The sequence below is a fragment of the Nasonia vitripennis genome, chromosome 1, assembly GCF_009193385.2.
Source record: "Nasonia vitripennis strain AsymCx chromosome 1, Nvit_psr_1.1, whole genome shotgun sequence".
NCBI classification, from domain to species: domain Eukaryota; kingdom Metazoa; phylum Arthropoda; class Insecta; order Hymenoptera; family Pteromalidae; genus Nasonia; species Nasonia vitripennis.
In genome coordinates, this window is record NC_045757.1 from 3,734,414 (window position 1) to 3,754,168 (window position 19,755).

The 19,755-nt window shown below is 41.4% G+C and overlaps 3 protein-coding genes across 16 annotated transcripts; 2 read left to right on the forward strand and 1 right to left on the reverse strand.

Annotated features, from left to right (window-relative positions):
* The first annotated feature begins 188 nt into the window (after positions 1-188).
* Positions 189-5,542, forward strand: Egl (egalitarian). Of its 3 annotated transcripts, none has more exons than XM_016987293.3 (7): positions 189-523; positions 910-1,475; positions 1,553-2,412; positions 2,490-2,570; positions 2,653-2,897; positions 2,971-3,359; positions 3,447-5,542. In XM_016987293.3, exons 2-7 carry the CDS (start codon positions 935-937, stop codon positions 3,809-3,811), a joined length of 2,481 nt encoding a protein of 826 aa, XP_016842782.1. In that variant the 5' UTR covers positions 189-523; positions 910-934; the 3' UTR covers positions 3,812-5,542. The 3 variants fall into 3 exon arrangements, with proteins under 3 accessions (XP_016842782.1, NP_001136335.1, XP_008202524.1); NM_001142863.1 differs by having other exon boundaries at positions 191-523; positions 3,438-4,011; XM_008204302.4 differs by lacking the exon at positions 189-523 and adding an exon at positions 585-799 and having other exon boundaries at positions 3,438-5,282.
* LOC100123944 (protein unc-50 homolog) lies at positions 5,434-7,243 on the reverse strand. Of its 4 annotated transcripts, none has more exons than XM_001607677.6 (7): positions 6,981-7,243; positions 6,766-6,873; positions 6,542-6,693; positions 6,285-6,471; positions 6,072-6,205; positions 5,900-6,001; positions 5,434-5,830 (listed from the first exon to the last, which is right to left on the reverse strand). In XM_001607677.6, the coding sequence occupies exons 2-7, from the start codon at positions 6,855-6,857 to the stop codon at positions 5,691-5,693; spliced, it is 807 nt and encodes a 268-aa protein (XP_001607727.1). In that variant the 5' UTR covers positions 6,858-6,873; positions 6,981-7,243; the 3' UTR covers positions 5,434-5,690. The 4 variants fall into 4 exon arrangements, with proteins under 4 accessions (XP_001607727.1, XP_008203078.1, XP_008203077.1 ...); XM_008204856.4 differs by having other exon boundaries at positions 6,766-6,868; positions 6,981-7,194; XM_008204855.4 differs by having other exon boundaries at positions 6,944-7,120.
* A 94-nt stretch (positions 7,244-7,337) lies between these two features.
* LOC100123946 (prominin-like protein) lies at positions 7,338-19,592 on the forward strand. 9 transcript variants are annotated; one of them, XR_004344591.1, is made up of 14 exons: positions 7,359-7,897; positions 10,884-11,504; positions 11,976-12,097; positions 12,208-12,231; positions 12,404-12,855; positions 12,934-13,149; positions 13,224-13,785; positions 13,876-14,034; positions 14,116-14,237; positions 14,718-14,768; positions 15,370-15,546; positions 16,160-16,216; positions 16,741-16,851; positions 16,993-19,592. XR_004344591.1 is itself a non-coding variant. In XM_003425525.5 (13 exons), exons 1-13 carry the CDS (start codon positions 7,633-7,635, stop codon positions 17,003-17,005), a joined length of 2,895 nt encoding a protein of 964 aa, XP_003425573.1. In that variant the 5' UTR covers positions 7,359-7,632; the 3' UTR covers positions 17,006-19,592. The 9 variants fall into 9 exon arrangements, 7 of the variants coding, with proteins under 7 accessions (XP_031777822.1, XP_032452784.1, XP_008203076.1 ...); XR_004344592.1 differs by lacking the exon at positions 14,718-14,768; XM_003425525.5 differs by lacking the exon at positions 16,160-16,216.
* The last annotated feature ends 163 nt before the right edge of the window (positions 19,593-19,755 follow it).

Sequence of the window (19,755 nt, forward strand, 5' to 3'; positions counted from 1 at the left end):
AGTCCCGTGACAACATCGTCGATAACGCGATAATCGTTCTTCACGCCGCAAGTATATACGTATACGCCTCTATATATATTCACATGCTTGTAGAATCGAAAGAGAGGGAGATAGAAAATATGTATAAGGTTATAGGCAGTGTGCCGCGGTGTGTGGGTACATATACAGTTACACACATGGCCATCAGCAGAGCAGCCAGTGCTGCCGCGATGGCTCCACGTCCAGCTCAAGAGTAAGAGCCATCTCCTACTCTCTCGTCCAGTCGTCCGCATCAACATCGCGATGATGTGCGATTATCTCTCCTCGCCGAGGAGATGATCGGGAAGAGCTGCAGGAAGTGAGAAGAGACACGAGCTGCTCGATGGCCGATAGACGCTAATTCCTCGCATACTTATTTTCGAAATTTTTTTCTCTCTCACTTTCTCTCCGGGGGCACACACTTGGCTCTCTCGCCCGCTCGCGCACGCACTTGCGAGAGCTCCGAGAGGAAAACACGGCGATAGGAAATCGCATCGTCTCGAAAGTGAGTACATATGTATATACATGTGTTGTTCCGTTTGCCACATTGAGATATAAATATTTACTCCTCTGTCCGCGCCTGTGCGGTTACAGTGGATTCCTGCGTTCTCTCTCTCTCTCTCTCTCTCTCTCTCTGCAAGTTCGCCGTGGGCGCAGTGACATTTTGGAAGAAAGTTAATTAAGAATTCCGTCGCTGAATTCTCGCCATGTCCGTATTTTAGTCTCTCTGTCGGCGTGATTTCTAAAAAGAATTCTCACGGTGTGCCGCGTATATCTTTTGGTTAGGAGCTGATTATATAGTTTCTTTTCTTTTTGGATGTATTTTTGCGTGTTCGGGGAATAAAGGCTATGTGATATTCTTGTGAATAATTTCATCCATTTTTCTTGCAGCTACCATCGCTGAAAGTCCCAAAGAATGGATAGCTCGGAGTACGAGTTGGTGAGGAACATGACGCTGCTCTTCTTCTTCGAACGACTGATGGATAAGGGAGGTCCAAGGTCCCTGCACGACCTGAGCTGTCAGTTCGGTGCTAAGGGATTCACCAAAGAAATGAGACAGATTGCGGGTGGTTCTCAAAGTGGCCTTAAGAAATTCCTAGCGCAGTATCCAGCCTTATTCAGCATCGATGGAGACTATGTTTGCGTTAATACATTCTCACCGGTGGTGGAGGAGGATGACGGTACAAAATTGTTGAAGAAGAGGGACTATGCCCAGGAAGCAGTGGAGTATTTCTCTCATAAGCTGATACAATACGGTGTGGGAACTGAAGTACCGATCAAGAGTCTGCTGGGTCACAGGTCTCAGGCTTCACCGGAAGTCAGACACATTTCAGGGCAACACTTCCGTGAGTTTAAGGACTTCTTGTCAAAGTATCCAGATGCATTTGTTGTTATTGAGGACAATGTCATACTGAAGCAGTATGAAGGCATGAAAGCTGAACCATTCAAGGAATTGGGTAAGATTGCATGGTAATTTGTTTGACTTTGCAATGCTAAGTACTCTGAATGAATTTAACTTTTTTCTTCTTTACAGAGCCTGATATTTCCATCGACCCAGAAGTGACAGCAAGACTTTTGGACTTTTTGGAACAATGTATTGTACAGAAAGGTGTCATTTTGGTAGATCAGTTGTTCAATTTAGTCACTGAGAAATTCCCTGAAGGCAGTACAATGTTCCAAACTCAACAGGATCTTTCCACGTTTTTGAAAATGACTCCAGATGCTTTCCACGTGCAAAGCAATCTCGTGACGTTGATAGGAAAGCCGAAGCCTTTTGAGCAGAAGGATAAAAGTTCGGAGAACGACGACGATAAGAATAAAAAGAAGAAGCCTAAAGAGGAGATCGAGAAGAGTCAGAATAATCATATATCTTTCAATCGCCAAGTACCCGTACAGCCAAGTTCCCAACCTGATAGCCTGACTTCCAATAATTCTTCTACACAGCCAAATTCGTTGACTTCTAACAGCGTTGAAGTCAACAACTCGGTCTCTCCCACTGTCAGCATTCAGCAACAGACTTTGAAACAACGAATCAATAGTTTACTAATGAAGACTCTGGCTGAAAATACAGAAAGAGATAGGTCTTTACAAAATGCTGTGATAGGTGAAGCTCTAAAGTCTAAAGTCTCACAGCAAACTAAGGTTATTGTTAGTGTGAGAGATTGTTTGCAAATAGTAGATGAAATTATATATCCCAGAAAATCAGCTGCTGATGGAAAATCGGTCGTCTCATTTGACTGCGAAGGAATTAATGTTGGACCCAAAGGCAGACTGACGCTTTTACAAATTGGTACTATGTCCGGACTGATCTACATCTTTGACCTGATCACGTGCCCAAATATTTTACAAGCAGGCGGACTGCAAAAGCTTCTAGAGAGTGAAAACGTTATCAAAGTGCGTTCTTATATATGACCTTCACTTCAACAATCAGTTATTGTATAAAGAAAATAACTGTACCCTTTGTATTTCAGGTGATTCACGACTGCAAGAACGACAGTGCTAATTTATTCCATCAATTTGGAATTACTCTAGTAAACATATTTGATACACAGGTAAAACTCGTTTGTTCGATTTTGAAACAATTATCATGTACAGCTTTTAATCGACTATACTAAAAACGCTTTTGCTCTTCAGGCTGCCCATAGTGTCATAGAATACCAAAATACTGGAAAACCAGTATACAAAGTGAAAAATGCCAATTTAAATACTCTCTGCGATTTGTACGGCGCACCCTCGAATGTTTTAAAAGAGCAACTAAAAAACATTTACAGGAGAGATCAACGTTATTGGGCTCGAAGGCCGCTGACTCGAGATATGATAGTATACGCTAGCAGTGACGTCCAAAGTCTTGTACCCTTAATTTATAATGCTATGTCTAAGTATGTCTCATATTTTTCATCGTTATTATTCTCGCTCGCCAAACTACAGCTCTATTAACATAATTATTTTCAGGCTGATAAAACCAGAGATGCAGAAACTCTTTAACGAATTGTGCGAAGAGCAGATACTGATGCACATCAATCCTAACGAAGTTAAAGTACGCAAGAAGCAACGAAAAATCGAAACCGAAGTGGCGGACTTGCGCAGAAAAATGGACGAGACCATCGGAAAGAACATCGTGCTCAGTAACAGAGAAATTCGACTTTTGCGATATCTAGAGCTTACCAAGGAAGAGAAAGAGAAATTGAAAGGCAGCTACAAAGTAGCTAAAAAGCTCGAAAAATTGGAGAGCATGGGTCAGGAAAAGAACGACAGCAGCGACGAGGACGACGAGGATGATAAAAACGACGATACCGAGTACCCGAGTTTGGACAGCTATACATCGGAAAATTCTCACTCTGGTAACTATTGATTGCAATCGTTGTATTCGCAACGAAAAAAAAACGACTTCGTGAACGTGATATACTTCATTTTTTCAGGTGGAATAGTGTCACCGAGAAATTTGGAACCACCCAGTTTGACGGAATCCATGCAGATGGTCGATGAAATTCTGTCGGACGGACAGATGGACGGCTTCGAGAAGATCGAACGAATAGAGGCTATTTTATCGGCAGTGACAGGAACCTCGAACGAGACAGAGACCTCCGAAAGTACTAGGTCGTCGCCGACCAAGTGCTCGTGCATGTGCCAAGGCAATAAAAACGTATTTCAGAACGAGAATAAGATACAGCGCAAAGAGGCCGCTTGCCAGACTCTCAGCACCGGGGACATAGTTATTACTAGGATATTCTTCACCGAAGAGGAGGAAGAACGCGAAAGACTGCTCAATACACCGAAGAAGCAAGCAGCGTAGGGTTGTACATATAGTTTGCAATTTTTTTTATTCCCAGAGTCGAATCAATTGCATAAGTCGATGCCTTATAGTAGGGTTCTAGTATTTGGTTTCCATAGATTCAATTACGTGCGTGAGATGAAAAATGTTTTGTGTCTCGAGTATAATAATCCTGTAATACGACATTTTTCTGAACCAATAAACGGGATCTATGAAACGTGAGAATGTTTATATATATATATATATACATATATATATGTATGTATATATTCTTAAATATATTAGGGAAGAGAAATTAATTTCGATCAAACGGAATGCAATTATGGATGCATTGATAAACACTAACCGATTTTTATGAATTCTAACAGGAAGTGGTATTCAAATTAAATAATAACTTCCTGCGACGTAAAGAAAGATGAAATTTTTCATCACGATAATAGAATATAGGATTTAGGTTGTTGGACTGATTCTTCGAACGGAATTACGAAACGTAGACGCAATGGCAATCAAGTACCAAACTTGATAATGCCAAAATTTTATGTTATATTTTATAAAGTTGTTATTGATTTCTGTTATCAAAGCAGTCGAGAGGACATTATCTGTGTAGTTTTTAAGCAAAATCGACGAAACTAACGAACTAAAAATTATCGAGCGAATAGGAGTCACGCGTGATATTTGAGTAGGCAATATGATTTTCAGTTTCAACGACTTCCAACGTGCTGTCACTTTAAATTGTCTGTTTTTCGGAATGGGCGACGTATTCGCTGCAGAAATTTTTTCTTGCATTTCATTAACGCGAACTTTTGTGCGATTTATAGATCAATTGCTTTTCGCGCGTCTATTTACCCATTGAATGATTGAGAAACGTAATACGAAACGGACTCTTCCAGCAGCTTTTACGTTCCTAGTTGAATGTGTATGCGAGACGCATCTGTGCCTATTTTATCCTTATAAGCAAGAAAAAGGTTGTAAGTCTTTTGCTAAAATTACAATCTTTTTCTCTATTGTAATTAATATCAACTGACGTTGAAAAAAAAACTTGGTGCTTGGGCTTTATAAAACTGAAAATCTATTTAAATTTATACAATTGAATTGTTCAGATTTTTGCTTAGTTTTAACTCTTGTTGAACGAAATAATTTTATTTATAAAATTTACAATTCAAGCTGCCAGATTTATTGATAGTTTTGCGAAAAAAATCGTTCTTTGCGATGAGTATAAATTTCAGCCATATAAAAATAGAATTATGCATGCTGATTTATTTTCTTGTACAGATTTACTCTTTAGTAAATTCTATGTGCGATAAAATTGTTCAAGGTCTTTTCTTGAAATTTACTTTTCTTATGTAAGAGTTCTTCGGGATTGCAGGTTTACTTCAAATAATTTTTTATACAAATGATGTCATATCCGTGTAATGTTTAATATGCATGGCTCGAACGAAAGAGAACCCCGAAATTTGACCGATTATATGTATTAAAAGCAAGGCATTTTTTTGCTGTTTTTCAGTTTTATCATTGATAATCATGCCACAAGATACCCAGCATGATTGGAGGTATAGCAATAATAATACTGTATATAAGTATAGGAATATCATTAAAAGTATACATTTATAAAATGATGATTGGTATAGAAGAAACGCAATTTGTAATTTAATATTAAAAACCTTGCTTTATATCAAACCTGCGCATACAGTAATATAGAAGTATTTACACATAATGTTACATACATAATGTATTAATTTATACACTGAAAAAGGATTGTGAAATAAACATATTTTTAACAAGATGCTCACGACTCGTCATCAAATAACGAATAACTAGAAAAACAAAGTTTCCTCGTATTTACAATAGAAAGTTTAAATTAGTTCCTGGTCAATTCACAGTTTCTGTAGAAAAATCAGCCTCACACGACCCGCTCGTGGTAGAATTGCATTACTTCCTGACTCACGTTGATACCGGCTGCTAGTGTGACAACATATGTAAGCAAAACAATTGGCACTGCTGCTTGAAGTATCACGTGTGTTTTATGAAGAATATCGACACCTTGATGCAAAAACAAGTAGATTAGAAACAAAATCAAGCCTCAGCAATAGATAGCACTTCAATACTTACTTGCATATCCTAAGAATGTAATATAAATATAGTAGCTGACTGCAATAAGCCAAAATGTGTTTCCAACAAAGCGCGAGAGAAAGTAATCATGACTAATTAGGACTGAAAATAGAGGAACAAATTAATGTCATTGGGACACGAAATTTTCAATATTTGCGAAACTAGAACTCACTTTTATACAAAAACAGCTGTACAAAATGCAAAATAACTAGTGGAGGAAAGAAAGCATTCAAGTGGATATCGAATGCGTATCCCCACTCTACATCTTGGGAACGATCATTGCGTAGATATCTATTAGTTATGAACCTGAAAGAATGCAATTATTAAATCTGAGATATATCTTGCCATATTGAAGGTACTGAAAGATGATTATTAAGAAAATTACCAGAATATGGAAGCCACTGCAACCCCCATCCCAATGCAGTCAACGAAAACTACGTATAGAAGAAATTTCAAAAACTGCAGGAATCCCAGACCCAAAACCACAGCGAATCCCAGTGATGAAACACAGAGCCAGCAGGAAAACAGGACCAAGAAGGCAGGATCATCCCTTGCAAATTGTGACTTGGTCTCTGCAAGTATTAATGAATAATTGGTTACTTCTTAACAGAGGACTGAAAAAGTAAGTATACATGCACATACGTTTTCGGCTCTGAAAGTTCCTGTAGACTTTTTGTGGCGAGGTAAACAAATAGACCATTTGCCATACCGCGAACTCAAAATCCATCTGCTCGAACTTCAAGAGCTTCCTCAGGTACTTGTAGCATTTGGTAGCTGCTCCAAAGCAATCCTGCCTAAAAGTGGTGCAATGTCATGTAAAACGCGGTACTCACTCTATACTGGAGAAACTAAAGAATAAATCATACCTATAAGTGACTGGCATGGGAAGAGACGAGCTGGACCTCATGGACATTGGCGAAGCACATCTGCTCATCGGTGGAGAAGTGGAGTACTTCATCTTTGCTTCTCCTTCCCTTTTTCAAAACAAAAAACAAATTAACGAAACAGCCACATAACCAAAACAATGAACTATACTATATCTACATCCAACCAGCAACGACGTATGCGTGTCAACACTCACTGTTATCCTGATTATCGGTATCTCTCAAACATGGGCCTAGAAAAACGTCGCCGACTCGGTCAACGGCATTAGTCGACGTTTCGGAAGATCGCGATACACATCATCCAAATATAAGTACTCCTCGATCGCAAAAGCTCTCCCATCAAACTATATAACCTCTCAATAAGTGCACTTGCGTCAGCTCGAAAATCACAACAGATGTCGCCAGTCGTCTGATAACAGAGCTAGTGTCAAGCCGACTCCTTGTCTGCGTGTATATGCATGAGTCAGCGTGTAGTTGGGGCCAATATACCGAGATCTCGCCGCCGAGCGCGAGAGAGAAGGGGAGGAGAGCAGCAGCGAGCGACGATCTCCCGCAGCAGTTGCCGTGGCGTGTGTGTAGTAGCTGCTGCAGCCGCAGTCGTTGCTGTGCTGGGTGCCGCCGTCGGCGCGTCGTTTGGCCTGAAGAAGAAGAAGAAGTAGAAGAAGAAGAAGAAGAAGAAGAAGAAGCAGTATCATCTCTCCTCCTGCAACGAACTGACTGTGCGTGTGTTGTGTCTCGTGCGTAGTGGCCGTCCCTATATAAATGCGCGAGCGCTGAGGGCTTGCGTATTGTATATAGAGGACTCGGAGCAAGAGGAAAAAAAAAAAAAAAAAAAAAAATTAAGTGAAAATGAGGCTGCTGTTGGCGAGTGGCCTGTTGCTAGGGCTGCTGCTGGGCACGGGTGCCCTCAGTAGCGAGCAACTGAGCGAGAGCCTCGAGCGTAAACTCAACGAGACCATGTCCGAGCACTCGGTGAGATACACACCGCTCAACAGCACGGGCCGGCCTAACTACACGGCCTCCACGGCTTTCAACCCCAAGGGCATGGGACAGCTCTACAACGTCACCAACATGTTCATCGACTTCATCCAACCGAAACAGGCCTATCCCGAAGGTAAGGGGACGGCGAGAAAAATGCTCCCTCTCTCTCTCTCTCTCTCTCTGCTTCGGTTCATTGATCGTTAACCCGGTCGGATTCGCTCAAAGACACGAGCACTAGGCGTCGTTAGAAACGGGAGCAAGCGCCGCTGCGGATCGACCTGTAGGTTGTGTGAGTCGGAGAGAAAGAGAGAAACGCGCGAGCGAGCGCGGGAGAGACGAAAAAAAAGGGAAGAGCGTAACGGTGAATTCCCCGCCGGCAGAAAGCTTGGCCGTGTATAAGCTAGCTCTCAGCTCCGCTTTATAGAATGGGATACGCTCTTTGTGCCGCACTGCACCAGCATCAGAGAGCGCGATTCGAGGTCGTCTGCACCTTCACCTGCTCTCGGCTCTCATTCTCTCTTTCGCACTATACTCTCGTGTGTGTACACCCATACATGGGTGTATACCATGGGAGGAAGCGTCGTGTATGCGGAGATGACGACGCTGACGCTTGTAGTTCCCGGAAGGACCTGCACTCGTCGAATCGCATAAATATCCTCGATCGTCGCGCATATCCGTTCGGCGAATGCGTCTGTATAACATTACGCACCGGGGCCGGATTAAGAACGCGCTATGCGTTCCGCGAAAAATAAGGAGCTCCGAGAACGTCATCCATCGATCGCGCGCGAAAAAGGGGACCGTGGGTATACGCAATGCTCTCGGCCGTCGTGAAATTTTTCGAAGCCTCTCAGATGTATATGCTGCGATGAAAAGATGATTAAGCGCCAGACGACGAGTTTCTTAACACAGCGTCTCTCGCGAGTTATGCTGCCAGGCGGCTATTATAACAACAGATCCCGTTGTTACGCGGGACAGCGGAGGGAACCGCTGCTGCTGTTGCGCTGCGCTCTCTGTGCTATGTTATTAAACAGTCGAGGAAAGAGTGTTACTTTCATCGCGCGCAAGCGCATACTGGCTTGTTGCTCGACTGAGAATCGATTGCGATTGGTCGACGTTCTCTGTTCTGTACATACACGCGAGGGTCCTTTGTTTATGCGCGCGAGAGTATGTCCCCGACGAATTTTTAATCGATCCTCTGTATATATGGGTAGTAAAACTCGGGGCCGCAATCAGCTGACCAAAAGAGCATACGCGTTACCATTTGCTCCGAGTTTTGCGTTGTTATGAAAACGGAACACACTGCGTGTGTACAGTCCGCTTGTGATGAAGAGGATGAAAAAAAAAAAAAATGTATCGCCCCGATGATAACGCGGGAGATAAGTAACGCGCGGCGTGAAATAAATTCATGAAAACGTTTCCCGTTCTCGATCTGCTGATTCTCGGAATCGCTCACTCGCGCAGGATTAGGAGCAAATACGGGTCGCGCACGATCGAATAGTTGTATAATATTCGTTTCCGGGAAAGCTGAGAGGAAAGTCATGTGTCTCTCTGTATACTATTTTTTGTCGATCCCCCGCACGTGTCTATATATCTATAGACGCGAGAAGAGTTTCGTGACCCGCTTTCGGGGTCGAGCCGCGCTCTCGTCGGAGGTTCTTTGACACGAGGGTCATATATATATATATATATATATATATATGCATAGAAGAATAGAAAGACTCCGCATTGATGCGCCTTATACAACGGCTGATTCACTTGCTTATCTATTTCAGGGATTATTCCAAAGCGGCTGCAATAAAACTTTATACAGTCGACACATCGCGTCGATGACAGGCGGATGATGCGAAACGGAAAAAATTCTCCAATCTGCGCAATCGACTTGCCATCGAGCGATAAACTTGTCGTATCTAATGATACCTTTCTACTTCACGCGCGAATCGACTGATTAGGAAAAACAAGAATTGCCGTATGGATCTTTTTCCATTGTTCCGTTCACGCGCGAGGGGAGACGCAAGCGCTCTTTGTATACGCGCGCGGCGATGGAACGGAAAAAATAAAATACGTTCATGCGGGGGGATATACTACACTAGATGAAATTTTGTTTTCACACTAGGGACGCGGGTGTGCGTTTAAACGCAACTGCGACGTACTATAGGAGGATTGATTAGATGGAGCTAGGCTTGTACTTTGGAATTGTTTTTATCAAAAAGCACAACAAGCGCTGCGGCAGTAAAACTCGCACTTTATCTCGCCGGGCGACACTTAAAACAAGTAGTAATCTACGCGCTGTAAAACCTGCTTTCGCTCTCGAGCGTCCAACAACGAATCTTTCCGTGCTATCTCGAAAACGTCGATAACCGAAATGCGCGCTTGGGACAAACAACAACAAAAAAAATAACGATCCACCCGAAAAACCACAAGGATAAAGCCGTCGAGCTTATCGGGAAGCTGATGTTACTCTCCTCGTTTGTGTGTATACGGCCTTGTGCGTAGTAATTGAGAGCAAAGCTCGCGCGTGGACGGTCGCAATTGAAAGCGCGCGCCTACGTGCTATTTTCATATCCGGCGGAAGCCTGCTGGGATATTACGCGGAAAGTCAATCTGTTTTTTTTTTCTAAAGAAAAATTATCGTATGCGATTTTGAATGAATCTGAAAATAAGGGGTAATGATCGGAATCAGCTGATGGGGTCGTGCGCTAGATTTGCGGATGGGTTTTGTATGGCTTCGAGTGTGTCTCGGTGCCTCCGTTTGAATATGTAGGCTGTGAGCTAAATCTTCACCGCTGACAGATTGCTCTCCTTTTGGACCGATCGAATATGCAAATGAAGATCGGCAATGCGGCGCTTGCGCGAATGGATCGGTGTAGGGTCGTTGAAAGTAGAGGAGGTTTTGATTTGCGACTGGAATTGAATCCTCTGTAAGCGTGAAAGAGGATAAAGTATTTAATGATTACTAGTTTTTTTTTTAAGCATTCTCGTATACGCAGTGATGGATGAGTAACGATGAAAATGAAGCAATGACGAAATCGTATGATTAATCTGCGCGGATATGACTCCTTTTTACATTCATGCGTTTTTTCACCTGCAACCGACTGATAAGAGAAAACCTCTAATTCCAGGAATGATCCACCTCGAAAACGGGGAACCAGTCCTAGCCGATCCAGCAACCGAATGGCGCATGATAGTCCGTCACTACGGCGGTCTCGCGGGTCTAGGCCTCAGTGGTCTCTTCCTGGCAGCTCTTCTTCCCTGCATCGGACTCTTCTTCTGCTGCTGTCGTTGCGCCGGCCACTGCGGCGCCCGGAGCGAGCCCTTCGACAAGAAGCACGACCACTGCCGCAAAGTCATGCTGAGCTTCCTCCTCATTGGTTTCGCCACTATCCTCCTCTTCGGCGTCGTCTGCGCTTTCGTCACCAACGAGCGCATGCACGAGGGAACCAAGGAACTGCCTCAGGCTGCGCAGATCAGTTTGCAAGACCTGAAGCTCTACCTGAAGAACACCAGGTCGCAGATCGAGATTCTTTTGAAGGTCAACTATGACGAACTCGCCCAGGCCCTCGACAGGATACTGCAGGCCAGCGGGAAGATCGTCACCGAACAGCTGGCCGAGTCGTCGCACGCTGTGAGCTTGATGAATTTGAACGATATCGTTCAGGGCTTGGATAGTATCAGGGCCGATTTGAAGATGATGAACGACGTTACCAAGGAGCTGAGGAACAACGCGGCGCACCTGGAGATTCGTGAGTGATTTTTTTTTTTTCATTCTGTGGCTAATGTGGCTGGTCCACTTTTCGAGCTTTGGAGAAAAAAAGAGTTTTATGTTTCAACTCGCCTGTAAGCTACGAACGAACCGGATGAGGAACGATAATTCATTATTTAGTCATTTAACATTGCTATCTATTTACCGTTAGACGTCGTTATGATGCCGGAAATTATGGAGTTATCCAACCTCGCTGTTCGCTTTCATTTTTGGAGCGTAATCTGTCATTTATTTGCGAATCCAATCAACGAGTTATAAAATACTACGTCCTTCTGTCTCGAGGCCACACAATTTATTAGTAGATTCAAGGGCTAATTTTCTGGTAAAAGTAAAGTCAGAGTTGTTGGTACGAGTATAAACGAATTAAGAGAAATCAGATCTCACTGGGAAATAAACGAGTAACTGGAGATACGCCTGTTCACTGACGTTACGCAATTTCCGTCTGTCACAGTCGTGCGCAAAGTCAAGGCCAACCTGCTGCAGACACTCACCAACTGTAACACGCAGGACTGCAAGGACGTCATGCACAAATACAAGATCAACGAGATGACGGTCCAGGTCGATTTCGACAGGGTGAGTTTTTTTCACGACCATTCTGATTTTATGTTTAAACTAATCATTGAGATATCATGTGCTTCCTACTATGTGCAATAAACAAATGCGTTTCTTCGTTTTCCATGCAGTACATGGACCGCTACTTTCCCAAGGTACCCTATGCATATATATATATATATGTACATATACATTATACATGTTATATGTTTACTATTCTATCTCCTTCTGCATGCTCATTGAAAAAAAGTCATGCTCGCTTACATTAACATTTCAACCGCTAATCTGGCGAATTCGTATTAACGTTATCGTTACCTTGTAATCTAGTTGCCGGATAACGAAGTGACGGACGCGCTTCGCAACATCAGCTACCTGCTGGATGCGAATATCGTAGAGGAGGTGCGCAAAGGCATGGATCAGTTTATGAACATCCAGAAGGAGATTCAGCACGCGGTTAATGAGACCATCCCCATAGTAAAGGATGCGATTCAGCGCGCGGGCAAGTCCATTGCTGGACTCGACAGCGAAGTCGTCCAGCTGATTGACCGCATCCAGAGGGACATCGACAGGAATTACATGCCTCAGCTCGACCTTGCCAAACGACACATAGACCAGTTTTCGCCGTACAGATACTACTTGGGCTTAGGAATTTCGGGTATTCTCCTGATCGTTCTGACTTTCTTGACTTTTGGTCTTCTGTGCGGCATCTGTGGCAAGAGGCCCGACGGCTATGGCGATGATTGCTGTAATAAGGGATCGGGTGCTCGATTCCTCATGATGTAAGTGCACTTGTTTTGGCAGGTATTCTTTGAGTTTCAGACTTGTATACTCATGTTGCTTCGTATTTTTGATCTTAGGGCTGTCTGGATCATCTTCCTCTTGACAAGCATATTGATGATCATAACGGTCGCGCACATGATCACCGGTGTCCTGGCAGAACGAGCCATATGCGAACCCCTCAAGAATCCAAACGACAATCGAATGTTCGAATTCGTCGACGAGCTTCTGCAGATCAAAAAGATTCTGTACCCCAAGAACCCGAATGCCGACATTAACATGAGCCATATACTTAAGTAAGATACAATTTTTATTACTATTGCCGCGTTTATCGTGTTTAGTCGATATTAATCAATGATACTCGTTACAGCTCTTGTCACAAGAATCAAACGATATACGAGGTTCTAAAGCTAAACTACATCATCGACGTCAACGTTTTGAGAAGCTACATCGATCGTTACGATATCAACAAGACGATCCAGAAGCTGGAAGAGAAAATCAGTCTGTCGAATCATAAGGAGTACCAGATCATTAGTGAAACGGCCAGAGATAAACTCAACGCTTTGGCTCAAAGCGGACTGAGCGATCTCAAATTCTATCAGTACACCGAGAACTTGAAAGACAACATCACCAACATCAATCTCGAAAATCTCGCCACCAAGCTGCGAGAACTTGCCGGAAGATTGTCGAGCGATCACGAGGAAATAAAGGAGGATCTGCTGAAAAACGCGTACGACCTCGAGGGATATCATCGGGACATTGTTATTCCCATGACCAACTGGAGCAATCAGCTGAGCAACAGTGCCATAGAACTAGAGGAGCACATTAAGTTTAACCATACCTCCATGGCTGAGGCTATTCACGATTTGGTTACAAAGGTCGACAACGCTCAGAAATTCATTAACAAACAAGGAAGTCAACACGTAAAAACGGTATGTAGATCACTCATTCTTCGTATCGCTAAAATCAAATACAGTCAATAATTAAACAAATTCACGTTCATAAATGAATTCGTTGCACAGCTTGCTTCAGAGTTTGGAAAGGCTTTCATACATGAAGTAAATAACTACCTCGATAATGTGATAGAAGCTATCTTAAAAGACGTCGGTAAATGTGGGCCAATATCAAACGCTTATAACGCAACGATTGTTGCTAGTTGCAATAAAATTCTGGATCCATTCGTGAGTATTTCTTGTGTCTTTGGCGATTACTATTTTAATTGTCGCAAATTATAAATATCAACGATTAAATTACTTATGCAGAATGGATTTTGGGCAAGTGTTGGATGGTGCTTGATTCTCTTCATTCCCACAATTATTCTTTGTGTGAAATTGAGTGCACTGTACCAGAAATCGGATCCTTACCCTGGCCCTTTAGTCGAAGCGTAAGTACTAATTTCTTTAATTAATAAGAATTTTAATTAACTCGTTTCCCCTTTGTTTGATGAAAATATTACGTACTTATCTGGACTAGCAAATTTCTGTTTTAACGTATTCTGAAGTTTAGAAAAGCAATGTTTCAATTACTGTCAATTAACTTTAATTCTTTTCCTTTTCTGTTCCATCTGCTTATTCTTGTATACGTTGTTTAATAATAGGTAATGGTAGTCTACTAATGTTTCATTTTAATCTGTTTAACGTTATAAAAGGCAAAACTCTAATTTACAAAAATGTTGCAGTACGTCTTAGCTTCTCAATAGATGTTCTTTATTTTTCATATCAAACGGCATGTCCGATCACTTTATTACGTAACGACTTTATTTTCATTTTTTTCACGGCCTCCCCGAAACATTTTTCGTTCACGTTCATGTTATAATTGTCATTAAAATCATGTCATTAAACTGCTCTCCAACGCTCCGTTCCAGTGAATATTTATATGACGCATATGCGGACAGGGATAACGTGCCCCTCGCTCAGTAAGTACTCGACACCACAAACGACGAAAATAGTTCGCCAGCTCACTATAGCGCGTACATATACCACAGCCAAGCATGAGGGATTGTGCATTCATATTTTATTTTTAGTTAAAGAAAAATATTCTCCACCTGTCTGTTCAGGACTATGCTCTGTCATTCATTTCCATCGGTAATACCATTCAAATCACATTGAAAAACGAGCTATTCCTGTAACACATGTGGAAGATTCACGTTAACGACACCGCCACCGCCACCGGCAAACTGAGATGTTCATATATCGACACGCTTCAAAGAATCACTCGATCTCACGCGATTAACATTGATCAAGCGTTTCTTTTTTTAGATGCTTCCATACTTCTGTTCTCATTCTTGATCAACGCGACTATACTAACACAAAGCCACGCTGCCAAGTACATGCGCTTTCAAAGCACACTCGCGTCAATACCGAACAAACGCTCTTGTAAATACACATATCGCAATCCTATTTGCGTTCCTTCAACGCTAGCATGGCAATATATACTTAAACCCAGGAATACCCACGTGACTCAGCGCTATGCGCAAACGACATCCGTTTCCCTAATTTGATTTATCGCATTTTCAGCATCCACGACAAAAAGTACGTTGCTCACGGCAGACACGGCCATCATCATCATCCGGGAGGCGGATATCCCGAGAGCTACGACGGCCCGGCAATGGGCTACTCCGACCGGGAGAGGATCAACGATGCTCACCAGAGCACATCACATCATGATTCCCGATACTCGGACCTTGCGCCCAAGTGAGTCGCTTTTACACGCCGCTGTGCATTACGATTATGGTTGAAACTATTATTAGGATATTATTTTTTTTTTCTCATTTTCGATTACTTTGAGAAACACGAATTGAGCTTCTCCTTGGTTCCTCAGTTGTTTTTTTTTTATTTCTCTTTAATTTGTCTTACAGTTTGAGCCAACAAGCGCTCAAAGTGCCTTCCGCCAAACTGAAAAATCGCACTAAAGTATTTAGCATATCGCACGGTATACCGCAGTAAGTCTTTTACCTCGACATTGATTTTACAAGAGTACGCTTTCAAACAATGGGCAAAAGATTTGTCACGCTTCCGTTCGTCGTCCGCAAGGGAAGAGGCCGAGAGTTATTTCTGCTTTTGTTTTACCGTTATCGCCAGGGTTCCCACTCATCGCCAATTCTTTACTTTTTTCCTCTGTTCTACGTTCTTTTTTTTTTATTTTTTTTTTTAATTTATTTCGAAGACTAGAACGATTAGTGTGGGTGTATTGAAGTATAGCTATACTTTACTATAAAAAAATCTATGATATGCAAAAAAAGAAACGGTTAATGTGCCACGTGAACTGTACCTCTCTGTTCACAATGTTTATCCCGGCTATTTGCAGGTGAGTGGGAACCTTGCGGGGGGGCAACTCCTCGCGACTCTCGATACACCTTAACACGTAAGTCGCAAGGATTTACAAATCTCTCTTATGTATCTCTTCTTCGTCGTTCGTCTTATAGCTTATATCTATATACGTTTAGGATTAAGTATACACGTCTTCTACCTCTTTGTGTTAAACTATAATAATTCGTGTTGATACTGTAGTCCCGTTCTTATATTGCCCGTCCGCCAAACATCTCTGTATCCTGCCACCTGTAATCATCGTACGCAATCGTCATCATGTTCTACTCGTCCCAGATTTTCTCTTTTTTCACTCTCTGTGCGTGTCATTTGCTTGAAAAACCGCATCCTTGCCTCTGCAACTCAGATGTGATGATAGATTTTACACCTTATCTCTTTTTTCTCTGTTCGGCCAGTCGACCACGTCGCGAATCTGAGTAATAATAATCTTATTGTTGAAAAAAAAGTCCGCTAGGTATCATAATGTAGGACAAGCGTTAATTTCGATGATTCGTATATGTAAAAAGCAACGCAATACTGAAAGAAAACTAAAAGTACGAAATTTTGCTGTTGGCTCGTCAGGAATTGGGACTTTCCGAATGGTGGCCCGCCGAGGTACGTGCCGGCTGCAGTCGCACCCCCGCTGAGCACCGAATACGAGCGACCTCCTCCTTATTACTATCCTGGGCCAGGGTAAGCTTTCGATGCTTCTGTCAAAATTGTTAACAGTGACTAAGACGTCGTCGCGTCAACGTTTTGCTCAGTCGAGCGCGCTTGCAACGCTATTCATGTTTACAATCTCATCGTAACTCGTCTGCTTATTTTTTATTCCAGGGACAGAAATTAGAACATGAGTACCGTGGCATGTACGAAGACAGCGCTGAGCACCGCGGCGATGCACAGCCTAACTCGCAGCTACAGAAGAACCCTCGGCAAGAAGAGCAAACGGGAGTACGTCTGAGCTATTCTCCCACGCATACAAACACACAGACACGCCGACATGCCACGGACATATTCCAATTTCCCCCCGCGCGCACAGGATGCCCCCCACATGCACACCCGTCATCACACACACGGAGCTGCATATGCTCCGCCTGCTCTAACCGCTGTGACAAACACAGCTTGTATTTCACGCGCACGAAGCTGTACGGAGATTATGAACGATGTACATCGAACGATGCGATTCGTCGCCATATGCACGAACACGGGACTGTTTCTGAACTATGCAGAGTTTTTTGATTTTTTTTTTTTGTTTGTTTTTAAAGGGGGGATTCCTTCTTTTTCTTACCTAAGTTGGCGAAGATTTGTAATTGAGACGAGAAAGTGATTCCGGTAGACTCTCGATGTAAGACTGATCTCAGGGTTGCGGGAGAAAAAAATTTCTCGGTATCGGAGTATTTATAGGATCGAAAAAGACTAACACGATTAATATTATATTATTAAAAGGCTAACGGCTGATAAAAATAGCTTGTTAAAGGCTAATGGGAGTTCTACGGGAGGCGAGCCTATCTATTATATCATTATGAAATCTTACGTCGCGATGTGGAAGAGTGAATTCAACACTCAGCGTAATTCAGACACGGTCCGTGAACAACAAAGACGCATAGAATTCAGCCGCCGATAAGGTGAAACGATTTCTCTGACTTTGACTATATTGCGATGTATTTGTGAGCATTTGCATTTACTTGGGTGTATTAAGTATTCTTTGCTCGATTCAAGGGCGACTTTAATCAAAACGTTTTCGTACGTTCAAAAAAATTATCATCAGTTTAATTGTTTTCTTGGTGAAATTTCAGAGAGATTTTTTCATCCTACGAGGTCCGTTAAATATGCCAAAGCTCTGATTTTTCGAGACAATGTTATTTCAACTCATAGCGTAACGACTAATGAACAAAGATCGATTTCGACAAACACGAATGACGAGTCGTTTCGAGCATATTCCTCTTTTTCCGTGTTCAAGCAATACTCTACTCTGACTGAAGTTAAACTGTTGCCTTATTCCTTCAATTATATTATTGTTTATTTGTATTTATGACATTAATCATTTTTGTTCTTACTAATTGTAAAATTAACAAAATCTCTACTGCCAATTAATTGACCATATGTATCATTGCATCATGTAAAATTTGATAACTGCGGTGCAATATTCTAATTGCGCGTTTCTTTAAATATCTAATCCAGCCATTTTTTAAAATGAAATGAATTATGCCATATTTAATTGCCAAACCATTTTGAATATTTATCCGAGTATTGATTAGTATAGGTAAACATTTTTTACTTCAATTGTTTATTCGTGCTGTATTTTGAACTGTTTTTACAAACTTCGGGAAATTAAAATGAACGTTTTCGGCAAAAATGTATGTTTAACTGTATTTCAATTTTCAAAAATAATAAATGGTGGTGTCTATTGCTACTGCAATTACTGTTGATAAAGTGTGTGTAAATGATGCAGAAAATGGCGTCTTGAGAAAGGGCAGTGTCTCTGCAGTTCTTGACTAAGGGTCGCGGTATTACGACGCTGACAATTTATAGTTATATAAATACTTTGTGCATACAATTCTCTCTAGTTTTATATTGTTATTGTTAGTTCTCTATCATTATCAAATAATTCGTACCATTCTTTACCGTCGAGTTTTTGCATTTTACGTGTGTACGAAATGTTAGAGCATTAAGTCGGTTCCAAACATCACACGTCCGTTGTACAGTCGACAGCTCGCGATTAAGATTTTTTAATTTATAATTTTTGCCAATGCATTAATTTTTATGGATAATGAAAAATATGCCGCCCATGCTGCCGTGTTAAAAAAAAAACGGGACATAACGCATTACACTATTTTTTCATGTAAAATAATTTTTCTGCTGAGTTTCTTATTACAGAATTAATATTTGTTCACTTCACAACGAATCTTCGAAGGTATATTTTTTGTTTTAAAATCAATTTTGTTAGCTGAAACGTGTCAGCGCATGGCCAGAAATGGCTGTTTTTAGTTGCGTATTTAAATTAAACGATATAGCACAAAATTAGATTCTTTTTAATAGCGAATCATGTGGTTACATTGACAAAAGTGAGAATTTAGATGATTGGTTCAGTTAAGAGAGCTAATCGAAAGAATTAGGAAAGTTGTTTATAAGGAATTACACGAAAATTCCACTATATATTATTACTGCATTTAACGTTCACCTATTAAGAAACAAGGTTTAAAATTAGTGTATCAATATATCAATGGATTTCGTACAATGTATGAGCATGAATGCGAAAGCGACAATGAAATGAATGAATTGCGGTGTTTTTTTTTTTAATATAATATCTATATGTGTAATAGTACACGAAAAATACGTGATGAATGTATGAGATTACAAAATATATTGTATTATAAATGGACACGTTTCTGTAGAATAAATACAAAAAAAAATAAATAAGAGCGAAAAACAAAGTGTTATATTTGAATCTAAAAATCTTATGAATCACAAAAGAAAGGAAACAATCACAGTAAATTTAATCTAAAAGAAAAAGAAATTTTCAGATGTCAAAAATCTGGGTGCTATTTTTACATGAACAGGTAATGTGCTATCGCTTTTCTTTTTCGCTCGTATATG

Bases quoted from the DNA above. Each gene is read 5' to 3' on its own strand.
- Egl (NM_001142863.1), top strand. From the start codon at position 935: ATGGATAGCTCGGAGTACGAGTTGGTGAGGAACATGACGCTGCTCTTC. The intron at 2,898-2,970 runs GTATGTCTCATA...AATTATTTTCAG, and splicing joins ATTTATAATGCTATGTCTAA to GCTGATAAAACCAGAGATGC. The intron at 3,360-3,437 runs GTAACTATTGAT...TCATTTTTTCAG, and splicing joins ATCGGAAAATTCTCACTCTG to GTGGAATAGTGTCACCGAGA.
- LOC100123946 (XM_003425525.5), top strand. From the start codon at position 7,633: ATGAGGCTGCTGTTGGCGAGTGGCCTGTTGCTAGGGCTGCTGCTGGGC. The intron at 12,098-12,207 runs GTGAGTTTTTTT...TTTTCCATGCAG, and splicing joins TCCAGGTCGATTTCGACAGG to TACATGGACCGCTACTTTCC. The intron at 14,769-15,369 runs GTAAGTACTCGA...TCGCATTTTCAG, and splicing joins GATAACGTGCCCCTCGCTCA to CATCCACGACAAAAAGTACG.
- LOC100123944 (XM_008204855.4), bottom strand. The intron at 6,472-6,541 runs GTATGTGCATGT...TAATACTTGCAG, and splicing joins GAACTTTCAGAGCCGAAAAC to AGACCAAGTCACAATTTGCA. The intron at 6,002-6,071 runs GTGAGTTCTAGT...CTCTATTTTCAG, and splicing joins ACAGCTGTTTTTGTATAAAA to TCCTAATTAGTCATGATTAC.